Below are 20,877 nucleotides of genomic sequence, written 5' to 3'. Positions count from 1 at the left end.
TGGATTCCCCCCTCTGATCCGCCAGCGCTGACTGGCGGAACGGACGGGGGAGGGGGCGGGTACAGCTGGCTCTGCCTCTAGATAGGCAGAGCCAGCTGTCACTCATGCAGCTGGGTGGATCCAGACATAATTGTCGGGTTCCGCTTCAGCTGCGGCGTCTCAGTATACCGCGAGCAGTAGCTCGCGGTATACTGTGGCGTCTCAGTATACCACGAGCTGTAGCTCGCGATATACTGAGCTTAGGGTGACGGGAGGACGCTAGTTTGTGTCCACCCGTTACCCTAAGGAGAACTATGGGGAAAAGCCCTAACCCCATAGTTCTTTAAGTATACAAGCAGTCAAATCTTTCTTGGAAGGTCTGCATGTTACAATAGACATAGTGTATGCTATACTGTGTATGGTAATTATTATAATTTTTAATGTTAACTGCAGATGCTGTTTTGTAAACAGTTTTAATAGGAAATGAAGAGGAAGCTTGTCTGGACCATTAGCACAGTCATCTGGGAGATGTCTGATGAAGCTGAAAAAGAAAAGCAGATTCATCTAATTCAAAGTTGTCTTGTTAATAACAAGTTGTGTCAATGAGCTAACCCTCACATACATGGGCCTGTTTAAAGCATGATACCTTCTTTAATATCAAGTGTTTTTATACACAAAAGTAAACATAAAACTATGCAAACAGTCGAGCTGGGATAGGTACAAATAGAATAATAAAAAGGCTGCAGTCATTTCATTTGCTTCAAAAATGTGGCTTTATGCTCCCTTTAGTTCTGGCCACATGTCTGAAGGCCTAGGCATTCTCTAGGTAAGTTCTGATGAAGGCAAGGACAGGCCAGTCTGAACTGTGATTCTCTATTTTTGTATCTGTGATAAAAAAAATCTTATTTGATCAAGTGCCTAGGCTTTTAGACACGTGGTCAACAAAGAGGGGCATTTTATTCTGGAAAGTGCTATTCTGCTCTATTATTCTTTATTTAGTAAAGCCATATAACATATAAGTATAAGAACACTTTAAGGTTTTGTACATTTTTTAGGAGATGTTGCTGCTCCACTGCAGGCAAGACCCATCTAATTATTCAAATCCACTGCATTATTGTGAACCTTGATATTCATTTTGCTATACCATCTCATTGTATCTGTGCATAGAGGGTTTTGGAAGCTCTTTATTGCTCCATCTCCCATGTGTCAACTCTAGCAATCCACTGCTGTGAACACCCTGAGGGGAATTTATCAAAACTGGAGCAGAGAGAATCTGGAGCAGTTGCCCATGGCAACCAATCAGCATCTCTCTTCAGTTTGCTCAGGTAAGATTTGAAAATGAGACAGAGAAGCTGATTGGTTGCCGTGCAAATCTGCTCCAGAATTTGCCTGCTCCAGTTTTGATAAATTCCGCCCTTGTGTAAAAATCAAATGGACCTTTACAAGTCTTATTTCTAGTATATCTGTATCCCCTATTCCTTCATACAATTACATCATTCCTCATGTCCTGATTTGTTTGATATTTTTTTTCTAAAGGCTGAGGTGATTGTTATAACTGGAAGAAAATAAAAAAAATTGGGTTGTCATTGGGGACACTAGTTCTGGTGATCCTACTGATCACCAGGGATTTCCCTCACTTTTGAGGTATTATGACTTCCTGTCATGGCTATATGACAGGAAGTGAAAGTAAATATCCTTAATGGGACATCGATGGGAAACAATTATGACAGGGGTTAAACATTTACTCTATCCAAAACTGAAAAAAAAACATTGGCTTCAGTTCTACTTTAAGTAAAAGGGGTTTCTTTAAACTGTTTTCACAGCTGCTATCCGGTAATTGCTAAAGAGCTGTGGCAGGAGAGAAGGGGCAGTAGATCCTTATATCACCCTCTATGCACAAGTACTGCCAGATGACATAACAAGACCAATAGCATAGGCACTTTAAATTGTTCATGTACATAACAACAATTTACAATGAGAAATGTCCTCTCTCCTACATTTTTGTTTGTTGATGTGCATTTTTCCATTCAAGATAATTAAATAGTGTCCTTAATAATATGGTTTACTGTTTATATTTAAGATGTGCATACATTCATGGATGTAAATTCAAAGGTGCATGCATCTGGCGTTAACTAACGTTAGGGTTAAAATGTACATAGGTATTAGTATGTTAAGTGACGTTAGAGTCAAAACGTTTAAAACTTTTTAAAATGCTGATGAAATCACGTATAATGGATGCTGCTCCTTGACACCTAAAAGTTTTCGTTTCAAGCAGAGTCAGCTGGTCCCCTGAGCACTGGCCCTGATATCCTGTGCATGGTCCTATAGAGCCACCCTTGTGTGTGCTAGTAAGTAATGCGTGTCTACACAAACACAGAGACACAACAAGGCAAGCGATTGCCCTGCTCCCTTCTCTTCCCTTTTCCAAGCTAGTAAATGAACAGCTGCTGGAGACTGCTCTGTCCCTTGTGATCTTATACTGGACAGGAAGTGCCAAGAAGCAGAGCTGAGAAAGTTGGAGCCAGCTTTTTAGAAACAGGATTACTGTAAGTGCTTGGGCAAATATTTAAATAAATACTTTGCTGGGCAATGTATATTTGTTTGATCTGGATTCATTATTCCAAAACAAGTTTGAGGGTTTAATACTACTTTAATGTGCTGTAAACAATAGTAAGACTATTGTTTATTGTTGTCATGTCAAATTGTTATGTCAAATTAAAAAAAAAAGAGTGAACTGGACTGAGTGGAATTAAGCAAGGGGTCACATTATGTCTACAGGTGCCAAACCTACTTTGGTGCCTAGTAATAAAGTAACATTGGCAGTTTCCCCACATATAAGTACCTTCAAGCCCAATTGAACATTCATTTTAATTTAGCCAAATGCATTCTGGATACATCAAAACAAAAGTTGCACACCGTCTTACAGTTCATTTTTGTTAGGAAACCAGCCATAGCCTGAGCAGAAAGTCCTGTCCCCTGCCAGCATGCTCTGTTGTTCACTGTGTGAGAGGTCTGACTTGCCCTTTACTGAGTCAAAGCAATAGCTCCCCAATCAGCAGTGCTCATATTCCCTGCTGGTTAGAAGGTAGCAATGATCAAACTTCAGTTCACCGGACGTTCGCTGAACCCTAAAAAATTTGCAAACCTTGAATACAGGGCCGGATTTACTTTCTCTGCTGCCCCAATGCCGGGTTCCTCGATGTACCCCCCTGTATGCCGGCCGCATACAAGTGATCTTGGCGACATCCACGAGATCACTTGTACAAAACAAGCGGTGGCTCCCCCGCTGTACATATAGCCCTGCTTGCCCAAAGCAGGGCTAAATGTAGAAAACAACTACCTGCCCAGTGCCTGGAACTGCATGTCCAGGGTGTCGGGAGATAGGAATTCCACACCCCTGCTGCCCCTCTACTCCCTGCTGCCTCAAGGCCGGGCCTCGGTTGGCCTTGTGGGAAATCCGGTCCTGCCCGAATATAGTGTCCGACCCCATTGAAAGTTATGGGTAATATTTTTCTGGCCCTTTTCAAGGCCCATTTGTTAGTTTTTGGTACAAAAAAAATGGCATAGTCAGCTGGGCATTGTTATGTGACACATACAGTATACCAATACAAATGTTTAAAAAAAATACCATATGGCAAGAAGCAGGTGTAACAGGGTGCTAGGGCCAATTATTACTCCCTTGTTTATCCAGCAGAGTAACTGGAGAGGGATCCCCCACAACATGGGCGGAAAATTGGGACTGTGTCATGTGCTATGAATATTCTTTTGGGAAGAATGTTACCTATTTTGAAGTTACCAGGGAAAAAAGCATACCCATAACCTCTAAGTAGAGACCATTAAAATAGTGTTCAAGTTCATGGGATTCCATGGAACTGGATTTTGATGGAATTATAGTGAAAGAGTTATCATTAAAAACTGATCTAAATGCCTAAAGTTTTTTTGCTAAGTAAAAAACAACAATATGTAAAACCCACTGCTTTGGACATTCCTATTCTTTAAAATGCTCCTGATGGAAGATCTTACATAATGTAGAGCGGCATTGCCACCTATGTGAATGTTGTATCTCAGAAATGTAACGCACCCTGAAAGTAAAAAAAGTACTTTTTTTGTGCCCCAAAACAATATAAAATCACAGCAGATGTTCACAGACAAATGTACAACTTGTGATAGAATAAAGGGAAGAACTGAGATTATATGTAAAAAAAGAATAATCATTATGTGAAAACTTCCTAATATGTACTTAGATAATGAAATAACCAAATATCCAGCTGTGACTCTAATCAAATGCAAAAATCCCCAGTGAATATGTGTAATAATACCTAAACAAAACCTTCTAAATATATGTAGAATTAATTATAAATATATTAGTTAAATATCCAGCCAAAATAATAATAATACAATCAGATCAAAAAGTAATTAAGTCCAAAAAAAGAAAGTGAATCAAACAACATATCAAGTCCTTGTTAATTGATTTTTCTAAAAGTGATTCTTCATTCACCCCTTGTGCTGCTAAATCACACACCGTAAGGAATGTAGCTCACCGTTATGTATTGAACCCTTAAAATAAAGATGAGAAAGCACTTAAACCTGAAGCTGTACGCTCAAATAAAAAAAAGACAGCCTATCGATGGTGAAATATTATTTAAACATTATTTCTCAGAGTGGCAGGAGCAGAGCCGATGCGGGGGCAAAGAGGTTTGGGGGAGCTCTCCTCACTGCTGAGCACCAGCTGCAGGGGTCTGTGTCCCCCCAATCCCTGCTGGAAGCAGGTGAAACCCCAGCTCCCAGCGCAGAGAAAAGATAACAATGCACAATTCATTTAAATAACATGCTTGGGGGGTGCCTGAATCCGGCAAGTGAAGTGGTGCACCTATAGAATGTACTCCAGCAATGTTGACATCTTAAAAAAACTAAAATCTTCCAAATTGACATTTCCAATCCCCAACCTGCTTATGTCTATAAATAAAGCTCCCAGGGGATCTCGGGTAATGTAATTCATTGGTAAATTACGTCAGGTAGGTTACCTCTTGCTACTGTTTATATTTCAGTAGTTTTGTGGAAACTGCCATTTGTGACACGGGTCAACGTCTCTCTGTTGGCAGGGCGTCATTCATCGTGATTGGCAATGGATCTACATCGCAGGATGATGTACTTATTTACATAGGGTGGCAAATATTGTGAGTCTCTTATTTTGAAGGAAGCTTCCAAGTGCTGATGTGTCCCACCCACAGACCAGTACATCCACCAGGTCAGGGATGTGGGACTTTGCCTTTGTCCCTATCAACATGAGAATAAGGTACCATGTTAACGGTTTGCCCTGGCAAGGTACCCTCCCATCTGGCCTGGTATCGTTCAGAAGGGGGGTGCACCTTGCTGCCCTCCCTTTCCTGACCAGTCAAGCTGCATGCTCGGATAAGGGTGTGGTATGGATTTTGGGGGAATCCATGTTGTTTCTTTACTTTTGTACTTTTTACCATGGGATCACCCTCAAAATCACATTGCAGGTCACATGCAATGCAAAAGAAAAAAAAAAGGCATGTGTCCCCTTTAAATCCAATACCAAATACTTATCCGATATAGTGGTCTGGTATCCATTTTTAAGGGGGACTCCACACCCACACAAAAAACAAAAATACTGGTGTGCCCCCCTCCAATCCATACTCTTATCTGAGCTTGCATTTTGCCTGAGCAGGAAGGGGAGGGGCAGAGAGCCCCTTTCCTTCCTCTAGAACCATACCAGACCACATGCCCTCAACAACAAAAAATCCTACAATATAAATCAAATGTAAAATCACATAATCCAGCAATGTGGATCCATCGTCAATCACGATAAGCAAAGCCCCGATGATCTGTTGGCACAAACACAATGACACAAGAATCTCAAGTTAAAAAGTATGTCAGTGAAAAAAAAACAAAAAAAAAACCTATGCAGTACATCTCTGCAATACATGCACATTTCCTCATATGTTATTCCTTTAAAGCCCTGCAAGTATAGAAAAATACCTGTTAATCTGAAAGAAATGCACTCAGCTCCTACGTCCTTTGTGGGTAGACGACACTGAGCATTTTTGTGGACTGAGTGGTATCAGCTCTGCCCAGTTGTCTTTTGCTAAACCACTCACTTTCCTATCTCTACAACATAGACACTAATCATTCTGTAGTCACAACTAGGAGGTCTAATTAGACTAGCTGAGATAAATACAGGATGCGTGCACAACACTCAAGACAGCTCTAGATTTCTGGCTTGATGAACAGAGTTTTTTTTTTCTTGCACTAAATAAATAGATATAACAAAACACATTCAGTGGTATATTTAACAGACCAAAAAGGAGCAACTACATGACGTTCATTGCTAAGGTTTACATACCTTTTAAACCACATGTGTCAAACTCAAGGCCCAGTGGACGAATCCGGCCCACAAAGCCATTTCCTAGACTTCTACTTTCAGATCTAGGTATTAAGTTATTACTAAAACCAGTGATAATCGAATGCAGAGGCAATTATGGCAATTATATAAAGATTAGATACATTTATATAGTCTTACAGGCCCTTTGAGGGCAACTGTTATGTTGATGTGGTCCACGATTAAATTGAGTTTGACACCCCTGTTTTAAAACTTTCCACTGGACATAATGGATACGTCTAATGGATATGTCTAATGCCTAAACAAGTATAAGAGAACAAGAGATACTATAAATATTATTAACATTTTTTTCTGCTGTCCAGTTTTGCAATAAAATGTTTGGCAAAAAGGTACCATTACGTATTTGCAAAACGAAAAGGTCCTGCACTCTGGCTTATGTGTAACCCTTTAATAATGTATTATTGTTACATATTATAATGCTGATGGAAGTTTTGTAGTCGTCAGGGCAATTTTCTTTTCACGGGAAGACAAGCTTAGCTGGTGGTTCAAAAGGACAGACAACCTGCTGTGAATAAAAGCCTTTTTTCTGCATATAGTCGTAGCGAATCATGTTTTTCATTAGTGTTCATGTTCTGGTTAATAAAAATAATGTCAAATGATTTTCGCCACAGCTTACAGTATGTTGAAAGGCACCCCGGATATTTGAGAGCCTATTTGAAGGAGAATGGCATGTTGTCATACAATAGAAAAATAACAAAATTACCACTTACTAAAGCAAAGGTTGTTAAGCAATGTTGTAAGGATATTTACCGGTACCTTGAATTACACACTAGTGATCCATATGTTATTGTTATCAGTAGCTTTTAAGCCACCCCTGCCTCAGCATGAGCCTTTCTGAAACCACAAGATCACTCCTGGCAAAGCAAAACTGATTTATTTACATTATTGTTATAACTGGTTAGCGCATGGAGCTACACTTAGCTCTGCCTTCACCAACTAATTTAAACAGTTGGTGGTCCTTTCCCCTGGAAGCATGCACAGGAATCAGTAGGCCAGGTAGATTATCTGCAAAAGGGGCTGAATGTGTTCTTCTTGCCATTCTGGGCTACCTGCTTTGTGCTGCCCACCTCCTACTCCTGTTGACTCACTAGCCTTATGCCCCTGTTTCTATGTGGAATCAGTGGCCTACCTGCAGAAATCTGACCCCCCTCCCCATTTGTCAAATCTAGAGCTGTGCAATCAGTAGTGAGCATGAGCTTTGTTTTTGCCCAGCTTAGGCTCTGACCCATAGGCGGTGTGTTGGACTGCAGCAGAGAGACCACAGCATCTACACAGTGTCCTTATTTGCAGGATGCTGGCAGGAAAGAGAATGTTTTATCTGGCTGTGGTCGGCGTTCCTACAAAAAAGAACTGTAAAGCCTGTGACACACTGCATGCAAAGCCGTGTGGAGCAAAGCAAAGCTGGGAGGCACGGACGTTCGCATGCAGTGTGTGAGCTGAGCGCGGCCAGATGAAAGACTGCATCTCTAGCCAATCGGCTCGCCCATAACAACTGAATGGACTTTGCATTCTGACGCGCGGGTTTAAATGCGAGAGCTGATTGCCAGAAGCTGAAATTTTTCATCCCGGCACACTCAGCTATGAAAGCTCTCGCAAGCTGATGCGCTGAAGTGAAAATTACAAGACACACTGCACGCGAAGGTCCGTGCACCACCGCTCCGCACTGCTTTGCATGCAGTGTCTCAGGGGCTTAAGGCTTCACATACATTTGTTTGGATGCATAGTGAGGCTAATTTGAAACATAGGATCAACTGGGCTTTAAACTGTATCTTTTAGTGAAGTTATACTTTGCAAGCCTCCCTGATCACACTTGCCAAGGCTCATACTTACATGTCCTTGCTCTGCCCAGCGTTTGTTGTGGGGTCTGCTCACAGTCACACAGACAAAAAATCTTCACAGTCGAGTCCTGTTTCTGCCACGGCTATATGTCACAATTTCCATTCATTTCAAGGGAGAGTCTAGATTCCTCTTGTCCTGATTGACTACTCCATATGTCACTTGATGGTTAAATTGTGCTTACTGTGAAAGGTGCAAGAGTTTTAAAAAGTTGGTAATAAATGTCTGTTGAATCATCAGACATTTTAAAGTGGCACTAAACTCTCACAGCGCTGCCTGCTGTCAGGATGGCGGAGTGGTGAGGGGGAGAGAAGCCGCGCCCGCAGCTGTCAGGATGGCCGAGCAGGTAGGAGATCGGAGCCGCTGTCATTCTGTCAGTTTCAGGATGACAGCGGCTCTGTGCGTGGCTGAGCGGAGGATCGGTAAATATCAGTGATATTTACCGATGAGAGATCGTCCAGTGTTTGTCCTTCTCACACGAGAGTACTAAAGGGTGTGGCCGCTGAGGGGCGCTGTAAAGCTTTCTTGCACAGGGTGCCTAAAGGCCTAAGGCCGGCCCTGATCTCAATACAAATTGGTAAACTAAACAAAAGATTATAGTCTATAACAGGAGCGAGCTTGGAGCAGTGGCTACTTTACAACACACACAGGGACCATGGGGTTCAGTGTGAAGTTACACTTTGATTGGTTGGTTAAAGCTTTGCCTCTAAACTTGTTCATTTAAAATCAGTGCAGCAATGGCAGCTCACATTTTTTTTTAAACGTGACAAGTTCCCTATGGATGTTACAAACTGGATGAGTGAAAAGCCTGTTTCCCTTACAAAGAAAGTAATTAGAAATGTAAGTTATGTATTTCGTAATTTCAAGAATCCCTTGTTAAGCTTTTAAAACAACACACTGTTTCTTCATTTATCATTCATCGGAGGTCTTCTTAAAGTCCATGACTGGTAAATGAGCATTAAACAATTCTGCAGCACTTCATTTATTAGCAGTGTGTTCCCAAGGCTTAATTCCAGCGTCTGTACATTATCTGCATTGCAGGTGTATGAGGCTGCAAAAGAGTTAACTCTCAGCTCTTAAATCAGTCAAACTGTCTTCTGCGGGGAGCATGCTCAGAGAAGATAGCAGAGAGAAACCAAAGCCAAACTAGATACAGAGAGAGAAAAATCAAGGGAGAGGGCTGAACGAGGGGAATGAAAGCGCACGCACTGATAGAAGCCCCTTCCTTGTTCTTTCAATAATTAATCCCGTTGGAATACAATTAATGAGCTTTTCTGCGGCAGACATCACTAAGGCAAACAGCCTAACTAACCATGCATTGTTTGAGAGAGGAATATAAATATTTTAGCTCTCCCAGCAGTATCTGGGCTCTTCAAATCCCCATTTCTAATTTTTCGATGAAATTTAAAAAAGAAGGAAGTAGAGTGGGATCCAGCGCTGCGTGCCCTTGGTCATCATCCTACGCGCTTTTTGTTCCTGTTCTACTAAATTCTCTTACTACCCAGCAGAGAAGACAGAAATCCTTTTGTGCCTGGAGGCCACATCCTTTGCTTTACTAAGGGGTCTTGCAAGCTACGGACAAGCTGGTGGGCTTCAAGACCGTGGTGAGAATAGAAAGGGGTTTAAGTTGATCCAAAAGAATTTGTTCTTGCTGCCCAAAAACACTAGAAAAGTAAGAAATTAAAAAGCGTAAACATGTATAAGCTGTTTACTGATATTTTAGAAGCTTTTAGCTATACACTTTATGCTACAAATTTCAAACCTACCATACGTAATAATGGCACATATAAAATAATGCCAGTACGGTATTGCATGTTCTGTTATAAGAACAACTTTACTGACCTTCAGGGTCAGGTGGAAACAGTAGCAACCATATTGAAAGTTTTTTTTGTTGAATGAATGAGGTGTTACAACAATCAGTGTATAGAAACTGGAGACTGAGATTCTCCCAGAACCCCGTGCTCCGGTTACTATAGTGAAGCACTAGAGATTACAATCATTTTTGTCTGGAAGCCCCAGGATCAAGAGGCAAAATTGAAGAAGGAAGATAGAAAAATAGGTGAATTTAGGGATAGGATGGTTTTATTTAGATTAAATAAGCTGTTTTTAAAAAAACTGTAACTCCTATTTAACTTATTACACTAGCAAGAGGTCAAAACAACCCGTTGCTAGCTTACCATTTAACCGGGGCAGACTAAGCAAATTACTTTCTAACAACACCTAGTAATTCGGAAGAGCTGAGGTAGATCAGCACTTTTAAAAAGGGAAATTCTGCCCCCTTCCCCTGGAGCACCCAACTGATACTGAATATGTCTGTGAAGGTTCTCATACATCCAGGTCATGGTATATCTGGAAACACTAAGACAAGGCAACTGGACTTGCTGTAATTTTCTTGAAGACGTTTCCCTTGGTCATGCAACCAGCTTTCTCAATTCAGAATGACTTGTACAAAAATCATCTGGGAAGAAATATGGTGAATGTTGCTCCAATCCACATAATGGGGTTGATTCACTAAGCTTCTAAACATGCCATGAACGCGCCATGCAAAAACACGCCTGCATTGCGCGCATAGGCGTATTACGCGGACGCGTGTTAATAGGCTTGAATCTATGCTGATAATGCACATGCCTGTTAATGCTGTCAACACGCGAGGATGGTGTGCCACATCTACATGTTTTAGGTACTGCTTTCTGGCTATACCTTTTGAATGGTTTTGTGATGGGGATGTGCAATGGTGTATTAATTATGATTAATGATATGTAAAAATATTGTTGACAAACCACTTCCAAGGACTCACAATTTTTTATTCTAAAACAATTATCATCACAATGGCCATGGATCAGCACCAAGGGCTCAGTGGCCCCTTCAAACACCAGCATGTAGGATTGTGTAAAAAATATTAATCTTGCTCATTATTGTAACATTTCTGCCACTTGCTTTGCACGGCTCCAACAACATCCATGAGCATACTTCCACAAGGGAAGCCCAGTGGCTTAGGGGTTAGAGCTACTTCCCCACAACACCTGTGTTCTCAGGTTCAAATCCTGCCTCAGATGACAGGGATGTTGCATATTTTCCTTGTGCCTGCATGGCCTTTTCACAATCCTCCAACAACACCAGCATATCAGATTGTGGCAAAGGAATCATCTTACTCATTCCTGCCACTTGCTATAACAACATCCATGAGCATGATTCCCTAAGGGAAGCCCAATGGCTTAGGGCAGGGGTAGCCAAACTCTGGCCCTCCAGCTGTGGTGGAACTACAAATCCCATGAGGCATTGCAAGATTCTCACAGCTACAGACATGACTCCCGGAGAGAGATGCATCATGGGATTTGTAGTTCCACCACAGCTGGAGGGCCAGAGTTTGGCTACACCTGGCTTAGAGGTTAGTGCTACTGCCCCACAACACCTGTAGTTCCCAGGTTCAAATCCTGCCTCAGATGATATGCATATATTCACATACAGTCATGCACAAAAAAAGCCAAACTGCTAAATCTCCACACACAAATATACATATGTATGTGTACATTATATGTATGCAGCTGTGCCTAGGTTCTGAATGGTACAGTTGTGCATGCATATATTCTGCACACATTCATTCTGTGCTCTATTGCAATATTATGCGCATATTTATTCTCACAATGGTCGTTATATGGCACGTGTTATTGCGCATATATCCAGGCATTAGATTATGTACATGTGCATTATATGCTGTGTGCATGATAATAAATATAAAATATTCATTTTTTTACAGTCTGCTATTCGGGTCTGTGAGCCGAGGTGTCATAATGCTTTTAATATCACAACTCGGCTCAAAGACCTGAATAGCAATCGGAAACTCCAGAATAGCATTCGGGAGTTCCCAAATGCTATGTAGCATTTGACAGCGGAGAATGTCAAATGGGCGGCCCATCTGTAGATTTTCGGGCCGAATTTCATTTTGTGGCTAGTTTTCGTTGGGATCGGACGAGCGTCGTGCGGCGGGACTTTTTATTTTTATTTCGCGGGTCGACGGGGGTCCTGCATCCTGATTGACTCTGGATAACATTGATGGAACCACCTTTTTTTTTTTTACATTAAAGGAATAGTCAAAAATTGCCTGTTTGTTCTTTTTTCAATTAAAGGATTTTGTCAAAAGTCTGGACTTTTTCATATTTGATTTGACCCTTTAGTGAATGGGTAGGGGTACAAGTACCCCTTACTCATTCACAAGGGGGGGCAGCATCTGGTTGCCCCCTTATTTAAAGGGGTACCCTGATGCAAATAAGCCCCCTTGCCCGCAGACCCTCACAACCACCAGGTCAAGGTTGTGGGGAAGAGGCCCTTGTCCCCATCGGCACGGGGACACCCTCCAAATGCCGAGGGCACGTGGCCTGGTAAGGCGCAGGGAGGGGGGGTGGCGCTCGATCCCCCCCCCCCTTTCCTGCCCTGTCGGGCCAGTGCTCGGATCAAGGGTCTGGTAGGACTGTTAGGGGGGACATGTGACGGACCCCAGTACTCAGGATGAGCATGTCCGCCGTTGTATTCTTCCTTGCTCAGGAGATATTGCAACCCGCTGATCTGTAGCTCCCAGTTTCCCCAGTCACTAGTCGAGACCCGAGTGTAGGGTGAAACAAACTCTAATTTATTGAGCAACGGCACAAACCTTTATACAGCAAGTGATGAGATCAGATTATAATCCCATCACATCCACCCTGCCTTCCCCAGACAATCGGTCTGCTCAACACCACAGGGTTTCCCCTGCCAACGAGCTCCAGACAGCCATAGCAGGAGCCCGGCCAGAATGTCATTGTTCTGAGCTCCTTCAGAGTACAAAAGGAGATAACGAGGGATGGTGCTGATAATAAATGAACTTTGCATGATATTCTATATTCTAAATATACGAGTTTCACCTGTATATGAAGTATTTTTCGTTCTAAGGTGTGTTAGATGGTCGGACTGTGACCCAATCTGTGCTCCATGCGATCCATTTTGGAAGATTGATGCTAGGGTATATCGCTAGTTTTCCTTTTAGGCAAACATATATTAAGTATTTTTCTTTCTAAGGTGTGTTAGATGATCGGACTGTGACCTCATCTGTGCTCCATTATGTATGGAAGATTGATGCTAGGGTATATGGCTAGTTTTCCTTTTAGGCAAACATATATTAAAGGAGAACTATGAGGTGAGTGCTTTTCACTCACCTCATAGTTCTAGCCGACCTGTGACAATGAGACTGTCACAGGTCGGCTCAGTAGATATGGAGGTGAGCGAACACGGAGGGCTGGATTCCCCCCTCCGATCCGCCAGCGCTGACTGGCGGAACGGACGGGGGCGGGTACAGCTGGCTCTGCCTCTAGAGAGGTAGAGCCAGCTGTCAGTCACGCAGCTGGGCGGAACACCGGCACAATTGTCGGGATCCGCTTCAGTGGCTCAGTATACCGCGAGCAGCTGCTAGCGGTATACTGCGGCGTCTCAGTATACCGCGAGCAGCTGCTAGCGGTATACTGCGGCGTCTCAGTATACCGCGAGCTACAGCTCACGGTATACTGAGCCTAGGGTGACGGGAGGACGCTAGTTTGTGTCCTCCCGTTACCCTAAGGAGAACTATGGGGAAAATACTTAACCCCATAGTCCTCTTTTAAGTATTTTCTTTCCAGACAAATGCATATTAAGTAACTTCTTGAATCAGCACTGTCTGTAATACCAATGTTGCCATCTACAATATATTGCATGTTTTACCATGTATGTTCCAGACATTGCTGTAGGAATTCTTTGTTGATCCCTGGACATACTGACATGTGTTTTATAATCTGTCACTTTCACACTATCACAATTTGCGGGAACATGATGTCATGGGGTCAATGTGGAGGTTGATGATTGGCCATTCTGATTAGGGTTGGGGCTATATATCAGCTGTGTTTATGTGCACTTACACTGCATGTTTTACCTGATGAAGGGGATCCTATGTGACCCCAAAACGTTTGTTGTTTTTTACCACAATGCACGTCAATAAATAGATAAATTTGCAAATTTGGAGTGCCGATGTCTCTGCTTCAGCTCACGATTGTTACGGCTGCCACCCGTTGAATACCGCAGCACCCAATTCTTGAAGGGATTTACGCGGTCAGGAGTGCGATGGGACCATGGACTATCCAGATTATAATCCCATCACATCCACCCTGCCTTCCCCAGACAAATCGGTCTGCTCAACACCACAGGGTTTCCCCTGCTAATGAGCTCCAGATAGCCATAGCAGGAGCCTGGCCAGAATGTCATTGTTCTGAGCTCCTTCAGAGTACAAAGGGAGATAACGAGGGATGGTGCTGATAGTCTTTTGATAACCAGGTTACACAGTATAACATAATTAAACATAACTCAACACCAATACACATTTAACTCCTAAACTGATCACCATGTCGTCACTGGGACCCCATGTTTTTTTCCCCCCATTTTGTGGGGTTCCCGCTAGGGGGCGCGCGCGTGCAGAAAAAAATTGCCGTCTGGAGACGGCAACCCGCAGATGCTGCAGTGCCGTCCGTCCGTTTTTTTACTACGGGCGGACGGCAAGAGGTTAAAATTCCTACCAGACCTAATGAATCTGGTATGGATTTGGGGGGGAACCCCACATACTTTTTTTTGTTTGTGTTAACTTTGGGGAGGGTCCCTCCTAACATTCCTACCAGACCTAAAGGGTCTGGTATGAATTGGGGGGGAACCTCACGCTTTTTTTTTTTCATCTGCAGACTAAAAAAAATACCTATTTTTTTCTAATGTCTAGTTATTTCCTCCATTGCAAGGTGCATGAAGATGAAATGTGTCTGCACGCAGATGTCACAGCCAGTGGTGGACCTCAGAAACAAAGGGTCCTGGTGCAAGATATTTTTTCTCGGACCCCCCCATTCCTGTTCCCAAGGGGGGGTGTCAGAACTGGATTTCACTGCCCTGAGGGGAGGGCTTCCGATGACTGCAATGCTGAGCGGAAGGTGTGCGCTTGCACACACTGGCCCGTGCGCCATTGGTCTCCCAAGGACGCCCCTAACCCGCGGAAAATCATATGATTTTGTGTGTGTGTTTTCAAGCGTGCTCGTAAGACAAAACACATGCGACCGTACAATAGAAACGATCCCACGCCTCCCATACACCTGCCAATTACCGCACAATTGTGAGACACCTTGAGGCAGTGTGCAGAGGTCAGAGTGTGACGCAGACAGAACAAGAACTTACAGATGCTCTGCCCTCTATCTCTCCAGGTGGTGGGGGAGGGGGTGGGTGGGGGGTGTGGGTGCAGCCATTTTGTATGCGTCTCCTATGAAGAATCCTTCAGCTGCCTCCTTGTGTCTTCTCTTCAGATCCTGCTCTCCTGTAGTGTACAGCCGGCCAATGGTCATCCTGCAGTCTTCCTCCTATAGCAGCTGAAGTGGGAGGAGGAAGCTGCAGGTAGCCGCCAACAGACTGATCACTGAAACCGGCACACAGTAGTGACAGCTGTACAGATTCTTCTCCCCTCGGCCACTCTGTGACTGCAGTGGCTGAGGAGGAAAATAATCAGTACAGCTGTCACTACTGTGTGCTGGCTTCAGTGATCGAGAGCGGCAAGCACTCTTCTCAGCGCTCTCCTCTCAATGTTTCCCCTGTGTGCCTGACATCTTGTGTCTGGGTTTCTGCTGCCATGAAACCCGGACACAGCATTCAAAACCAGGACTGTCCAGGTGAATCCTGGACAGGTGGCAACCCTACTTGGGCCCCGGGGCGCTGCACTGGCAGGAGTCCCGCCCCTGGTCACAGCAATTACATCGGCCCCATACTGCTCTGATCGGATGCATGTGTAAGTGGTTGTTAAAAGACAGCTCTCATTCTGTTTCTCTTAAGGAAACTAACGTTCCAAACAAATGACAGTCAAAGCCCACAAATAAGGGCCACATTCCCCATGCATTTAACACAAAGGACTTGGGGGGTGGGGGATCTTGCCAATGCAGCTGCCTCCAAAGGCCCTTTCCTCAATGCTGCTTGTAGGCTTAATCTAGTTTCTGACATACAGAAAGACTAATGTTGGTTTGTCAAGGCTGTAAAATGAAACCAACACACAAACTGTTAAAGTAAAAATAAGGTTTATTGGAGCAGCAGCACACAAAAAAAAGCTCCATAAAAGGGGGGCCTTCCTGCCATCCAGCCGACCACGGTTTTGCCTAAACACACATACTTGGCTACCATGGGGATGAGGAATATCCTTCGCAGGCAGGCTAAGCCGACAAGCCAATTATACACCAGCACTCAGAGGAGAGGGATGATCAAGTTGCTGGCCTCCTTCCAAACGATCTTTGACAGTCCAGGGTCTTCATTCAGGGCCTCCTGGCCAACATGACCTTGCACCCACAATACATCCACTTTCTTCAAACAGAGAATGTGGAGGATGTCAAGATGGCCTCCCACAGGAACCGCAAGCAAGCAAATCCTCTGTGACACCAGCAAAAACCATGATTGTGCAGACAGGATTCAGGGTCCATGCTATGATGTCAAGAGCCTGTAATTTAGCACAAATACATGTTATTTATTACATCAATATGAAAACCTTTACCGTCACATAATGTCTTAGTATTTTGGGATTAAAATCCTTTGTTGGACCTGACAGAGTTTGACATTCACAATCTACATTGGCATAAGAACAGGAACATCAAGGAGCCACACTGGTGCAATGCATTCATCGACACAGATTGTGCAATTAACACATTGTTAAGCAGGCCATACACCTATAGATTCCCTGCAGATGTTCTAGGCTCAGATGGAAAAAGTTCCACAGATTCTTCCATCTCCACTAAACGGTGTGGATGGAGGAATCTTCCCCTGGGCCAAGATTGTGTATCTTGCTAGTCGGCCCCACTGGCTGTCAAAAGACCTGAACAATCTGATTGAATGCAGGCATTCTTCAAGGATTTTGACAGGCAGCGGGGCCGACTAGCAAGATACTGAATCTTAGCCCAGTGGGAGATTCCCCCATCCACACAGTTTGGCGTAGATGGAGGAATCTGTCACACCTTTCCCATCTGACCATCGCAAATGTTCCGAAAATCCATACGCTTACCGTGTGTAAACAGTGCTGGAGGTATGTGGTTTGGTCATTCATTTGAATGCATGACAAATGCAATAGCTACCTGCAATTTGCTAGATAGTGATGCAACGTGGGATGACTATTTCATGTGTAAGCGTTATCAAAGTGCTCCATGCATTCAAAAGAATCACAATGCAACACACCTCCAGCACTGTAAACGCACAGGAGATACATTGTACTGTATGTTGTGTCTATTGCATGGAAGCGTGCAATCAATGTGTAGCCACAATGTCAATAGTAGAGGAAATAAGAATTGCATTACAGGCACTGCATATTAAAGGGGCTTATTCACAAAGCTAGCCGGAGGATCAGCCGTAGCTACAGCTGATTTTTCGGCTAGGTCCGCCCTCCTGAGCCTTTCGGTTTAGTAGAACCAAAGGGCTGCTGTATGGGCTATTCACTATAGCCCATACAGCTCCCGAAGTTGGTTGAGCCAAAGGCATATGCTTCGGCTCCACTGAGCCAAGCTGAAAGCCGAAGTGGCCCAGACAGCCAGCCATTGGCCAGCCGAAAGCCTGCTACTGACAACCGGCCGGAGCCAGCCGTCATCTCACGGCTGGCACCGGCCACTTGCAATGACAAATCAGCAGAGCCGCCGTGATATCACGGTGCCTCTGCCAAGTTCTCAGTGTGCGATGACAGTTTTCACCTAGTAACCAGGGGACACTGATCTGTCATGACAATGAGAGGAGCTCTCATTGTCATGACAGCAGTTCCCGTCCAATCGGAAACAGTTGGATGTAGCTACCTGTCACAGACAGCTCTGCCCATTTGTGTTGTACTTATTACAACTGTTTTATTATCGTTTTTCTATTCTGCTCGGTACCACGGAGGTACCAAGCAGAATAGGCAAGACAATTGCCGCAGCGTGGCATTCGGCTATTCACTCACTGCTGCTCGGCCCCTATGAGAATAGGCCGAACAGCAGCGAGTAGCCTGCTGGAGGTCCCTCTCAGCCAATCCAGATGTTGGATCGCCTGAGTCAAACTCCTTCTGCACTTTGGGTCGGCCAAACATGCTGAGCATGTTTAGACGACCCGAACCCAGCCAAACCAAGCTGATGTATGGCTGAAATCGGCTGGCCAAGCCTGAAGTGAATAGCTCAACATCATTTGGCTCACTCCACTTTGGGTTGGTTATTCACACGGCTGCCTTCGGCCGTGTGAAAATTGCATTCATGACTTCGTCAAAATTGCATTCATGACTCTCATGTAACAGTAACCTCAAAGCAACAGTAGTGTCCAACGCCACCCACTTTTCCAAAAAACAAAAACGAGAAGCTAGCAAGGACAGATGAGAGTCATGATGTGAAATGATCCCAAAAAGGATGGGAGGGCTAGAATTAGATGCCACCATCTAGGTTACCCTCCTCCACTCTCCTATTCCCTCCCTTGTCTAAGCTAGTAGATGGGTGGCTGCTGCAACCTACTCTGTGCCTTGTGATCTTGTACTCAATAGGAAGTTGAAGTTAGCCAAACTGAGAATGTACATGATGATCTAAGTTGGTATACATACAAGTGACATTTCAACATGATTTGTGTTGATGTAATACAGTACATACGTGTGAAATAGTTTGGGATCAGCTCATCCCTCGCCAACCGTCCAGCTGCTGTGCTGTTCCTTGTGGGGGCAGGCGGCTGCCTGACCTCTGGCTCCATCTCCTCGTTCATGTGCCAGGATTCATGCCGCTCTCTGCACAAATTGTGCAGTATGCAGCACACCAGAATGATCCTGGCACACTTGCGAGGAGAATACAGCAACTCACCCCCAGGCCGGGCCAAGCAGAGAAACCGGGCTTTGAGAAGACCAATTGTGGTCTCCACAACAGCCCGGGTTCTCCGCAAGGCACTGTTGTATCGAGCTTCAGCTGGCACTGTTGTATCGAGCTGGGGGTATCTGATTGGAGCCATCAGCCAGGCATGCTGCGGATACCCGGCGTCCCCTAGAAGAGAAGATGAAGACATCAATTGGTGTACAAACATCCCCTATTTCTCTCCTACAAGACATATCCTTCACATCAGAGAACAGTAACCCCAAAGGCTGCTCCATCATAAATGTCAATATTTCTATATAGATATTTGCAAAGTCCAAACAGTATGAATGTCATCACGAACCAAACTGTATATGTACTGTCCAAGCTGCCCATTCGTGATCTTAGCTTTGTTAATTGCAAGGGACCATAATCAGTGCATGGGACTCAGGTGTACAGCAATCAACTCATTCCAAACGAACCGTAAAAAGGACAAAATGTTACTTTACCCACAAGCCAGCCATGCGGGAATTGGCCTCTCTCAAACCTCCGGGAAACGCCTGATTGGCGAAGGATGAACGCATCAAGAGTGGACCCAGGGAAATTGGCCCGCACACTCATGATTTTTTGTGTGGCGTCATGGACGATTTGCACATTCAAACAATGATATTGCTTGCGGTTCCTGTAGGTTCGTTCTTCAAGCCTGGGGGGCTGCAAGGCAATATGGGTGCAATCCACGGCCCCCAGGATGTTGGGAAAACCAGCCCGATTGTAAAAGGCCAGCTTGACATCTCTCCACTCCCTCTCTGTTTGCGGAAAGTGGACGAATCGTGGTGCAAGGCTCTTGATGGCCAGAATGGCCTGTGTGAAGACCCTGGAGACTGTGGGTTGGCCCAGGCCACAAATAATGCCTGAGATAGTTTGAAAGGATCCCCTCCCCAAAATGTAAAGGGTTGCCAGCAACTTGACCATCCCTGGCACAGCATGGCTGCGGCCAGTTGTTGGCCGTAGTCTCTCCTCTATGAGTGCATACAGGTGTATAATGGCTTGTCGACTGAGCCGAAACCGGCGTCGGATATACTCATCCTGCATGGTGTCCAAGCATGTGCGCTGGGCAAAGACACGAGGCCGGCAGATGCGGACTAAAGGAGGCCCCTCTTGGGGATCGTCCTCCTGTTGTTGTTGCTGCTGCTGCTGCTCCGCTTGCTGCTGCCTCTGCTGCTGCTGCCCAATCTGCTCCTCCTCCTCCAAAAGGACAGCAAGTCCCAGCATGGTGGCTGCCAACAAACAATGTCTAAACTCTTCAGTAGGCTCCATCTTTCTTGCTCATGGAACACCATTACACTAATTACAACAACCTTCCCAGGAATTCAGGAATCAACCAAATACCACATCTAATTAATTCATCACCACAGCCCCTATAAATACAGCTACAGCTGCCACACCCAAAACAAGAATGGCTCCCAAAAGAAAGCAGCATTCTCTCCCCCCCCACACCATCACGATCACCACCACCATCATCATCAAGATCACGAGCAACACCAGCACGAGCAACACCAGCATTCTCCCCATCATCACCACCACCCCCACCAGTACTAGCACCAGCAGGGAGGCCACAGGCTGGCTCCTCCAGTCGATCAGCTGGCTCTGGGGGGCAGACCAGTATGTCATCCTCCCAGGTCCCTCCCTCTAGCCCAGGGGAGGGAACCTCGGGAGTGTCTGCCTCCCAGGGTCAGCGGTTCACACACGAGCAGAGCATGATCCTCGTAGAGAACTACATGCTTCACCATAGGCGTC

At 44.6% G+C, this 20,877-nt stretch overlaps 1 protein-coding gene across 1 annotated transcript; it reads right to left on the bottom strand.

Moving 5' to 3' along the window:
- Positions 1-452: 452 nt before the first annotated feature.
- Positions 453-20,652, bottom strand: LOC108785368 (putative nuclease HARBI1). Its single transcript, XM_018554427.1, has 5 exons — positions 20,578-20,652; positions 19,590-20,190; positions 18,977-19,272; positions 5,717-5,828; positions 453-520 (listed from the first exon to the last, which is right to left on the bottom strand). The coding sequence occupies exons 1-5, from the start codon at positions 20,650-20,652 to the stop codon at positions 453-455; spliced, it is 1,152 nt and encodes a 383-aa protein (XP_018409929.1).
- Between the last annotated feature and the right edge of the window lie 225 nt (positions 20,653-20,877).

Source organism: Nanorana parkeri, unplaced genomic scaffold, assembly GCF_000935625.1.
Source record: "Nanorana parkeri isolate BGI_ZX_2015 unplaced genomic scaffold, ASM93562v1 scaffold158, whole genome shotgun sequence".
Classification (NCBI taxonomy): domain Eukaryota; kingdom Metazoa; phylum Chordata; class Amphibia; order Anura; family Dicroglossidae; genus Nanorana; species Nanorana parkeri.
The sequence above is the reverse complement of the archived record's forward strand: the minus strand, read 5'-3'. Positions and strand labels throughout refer to the sequence as shown.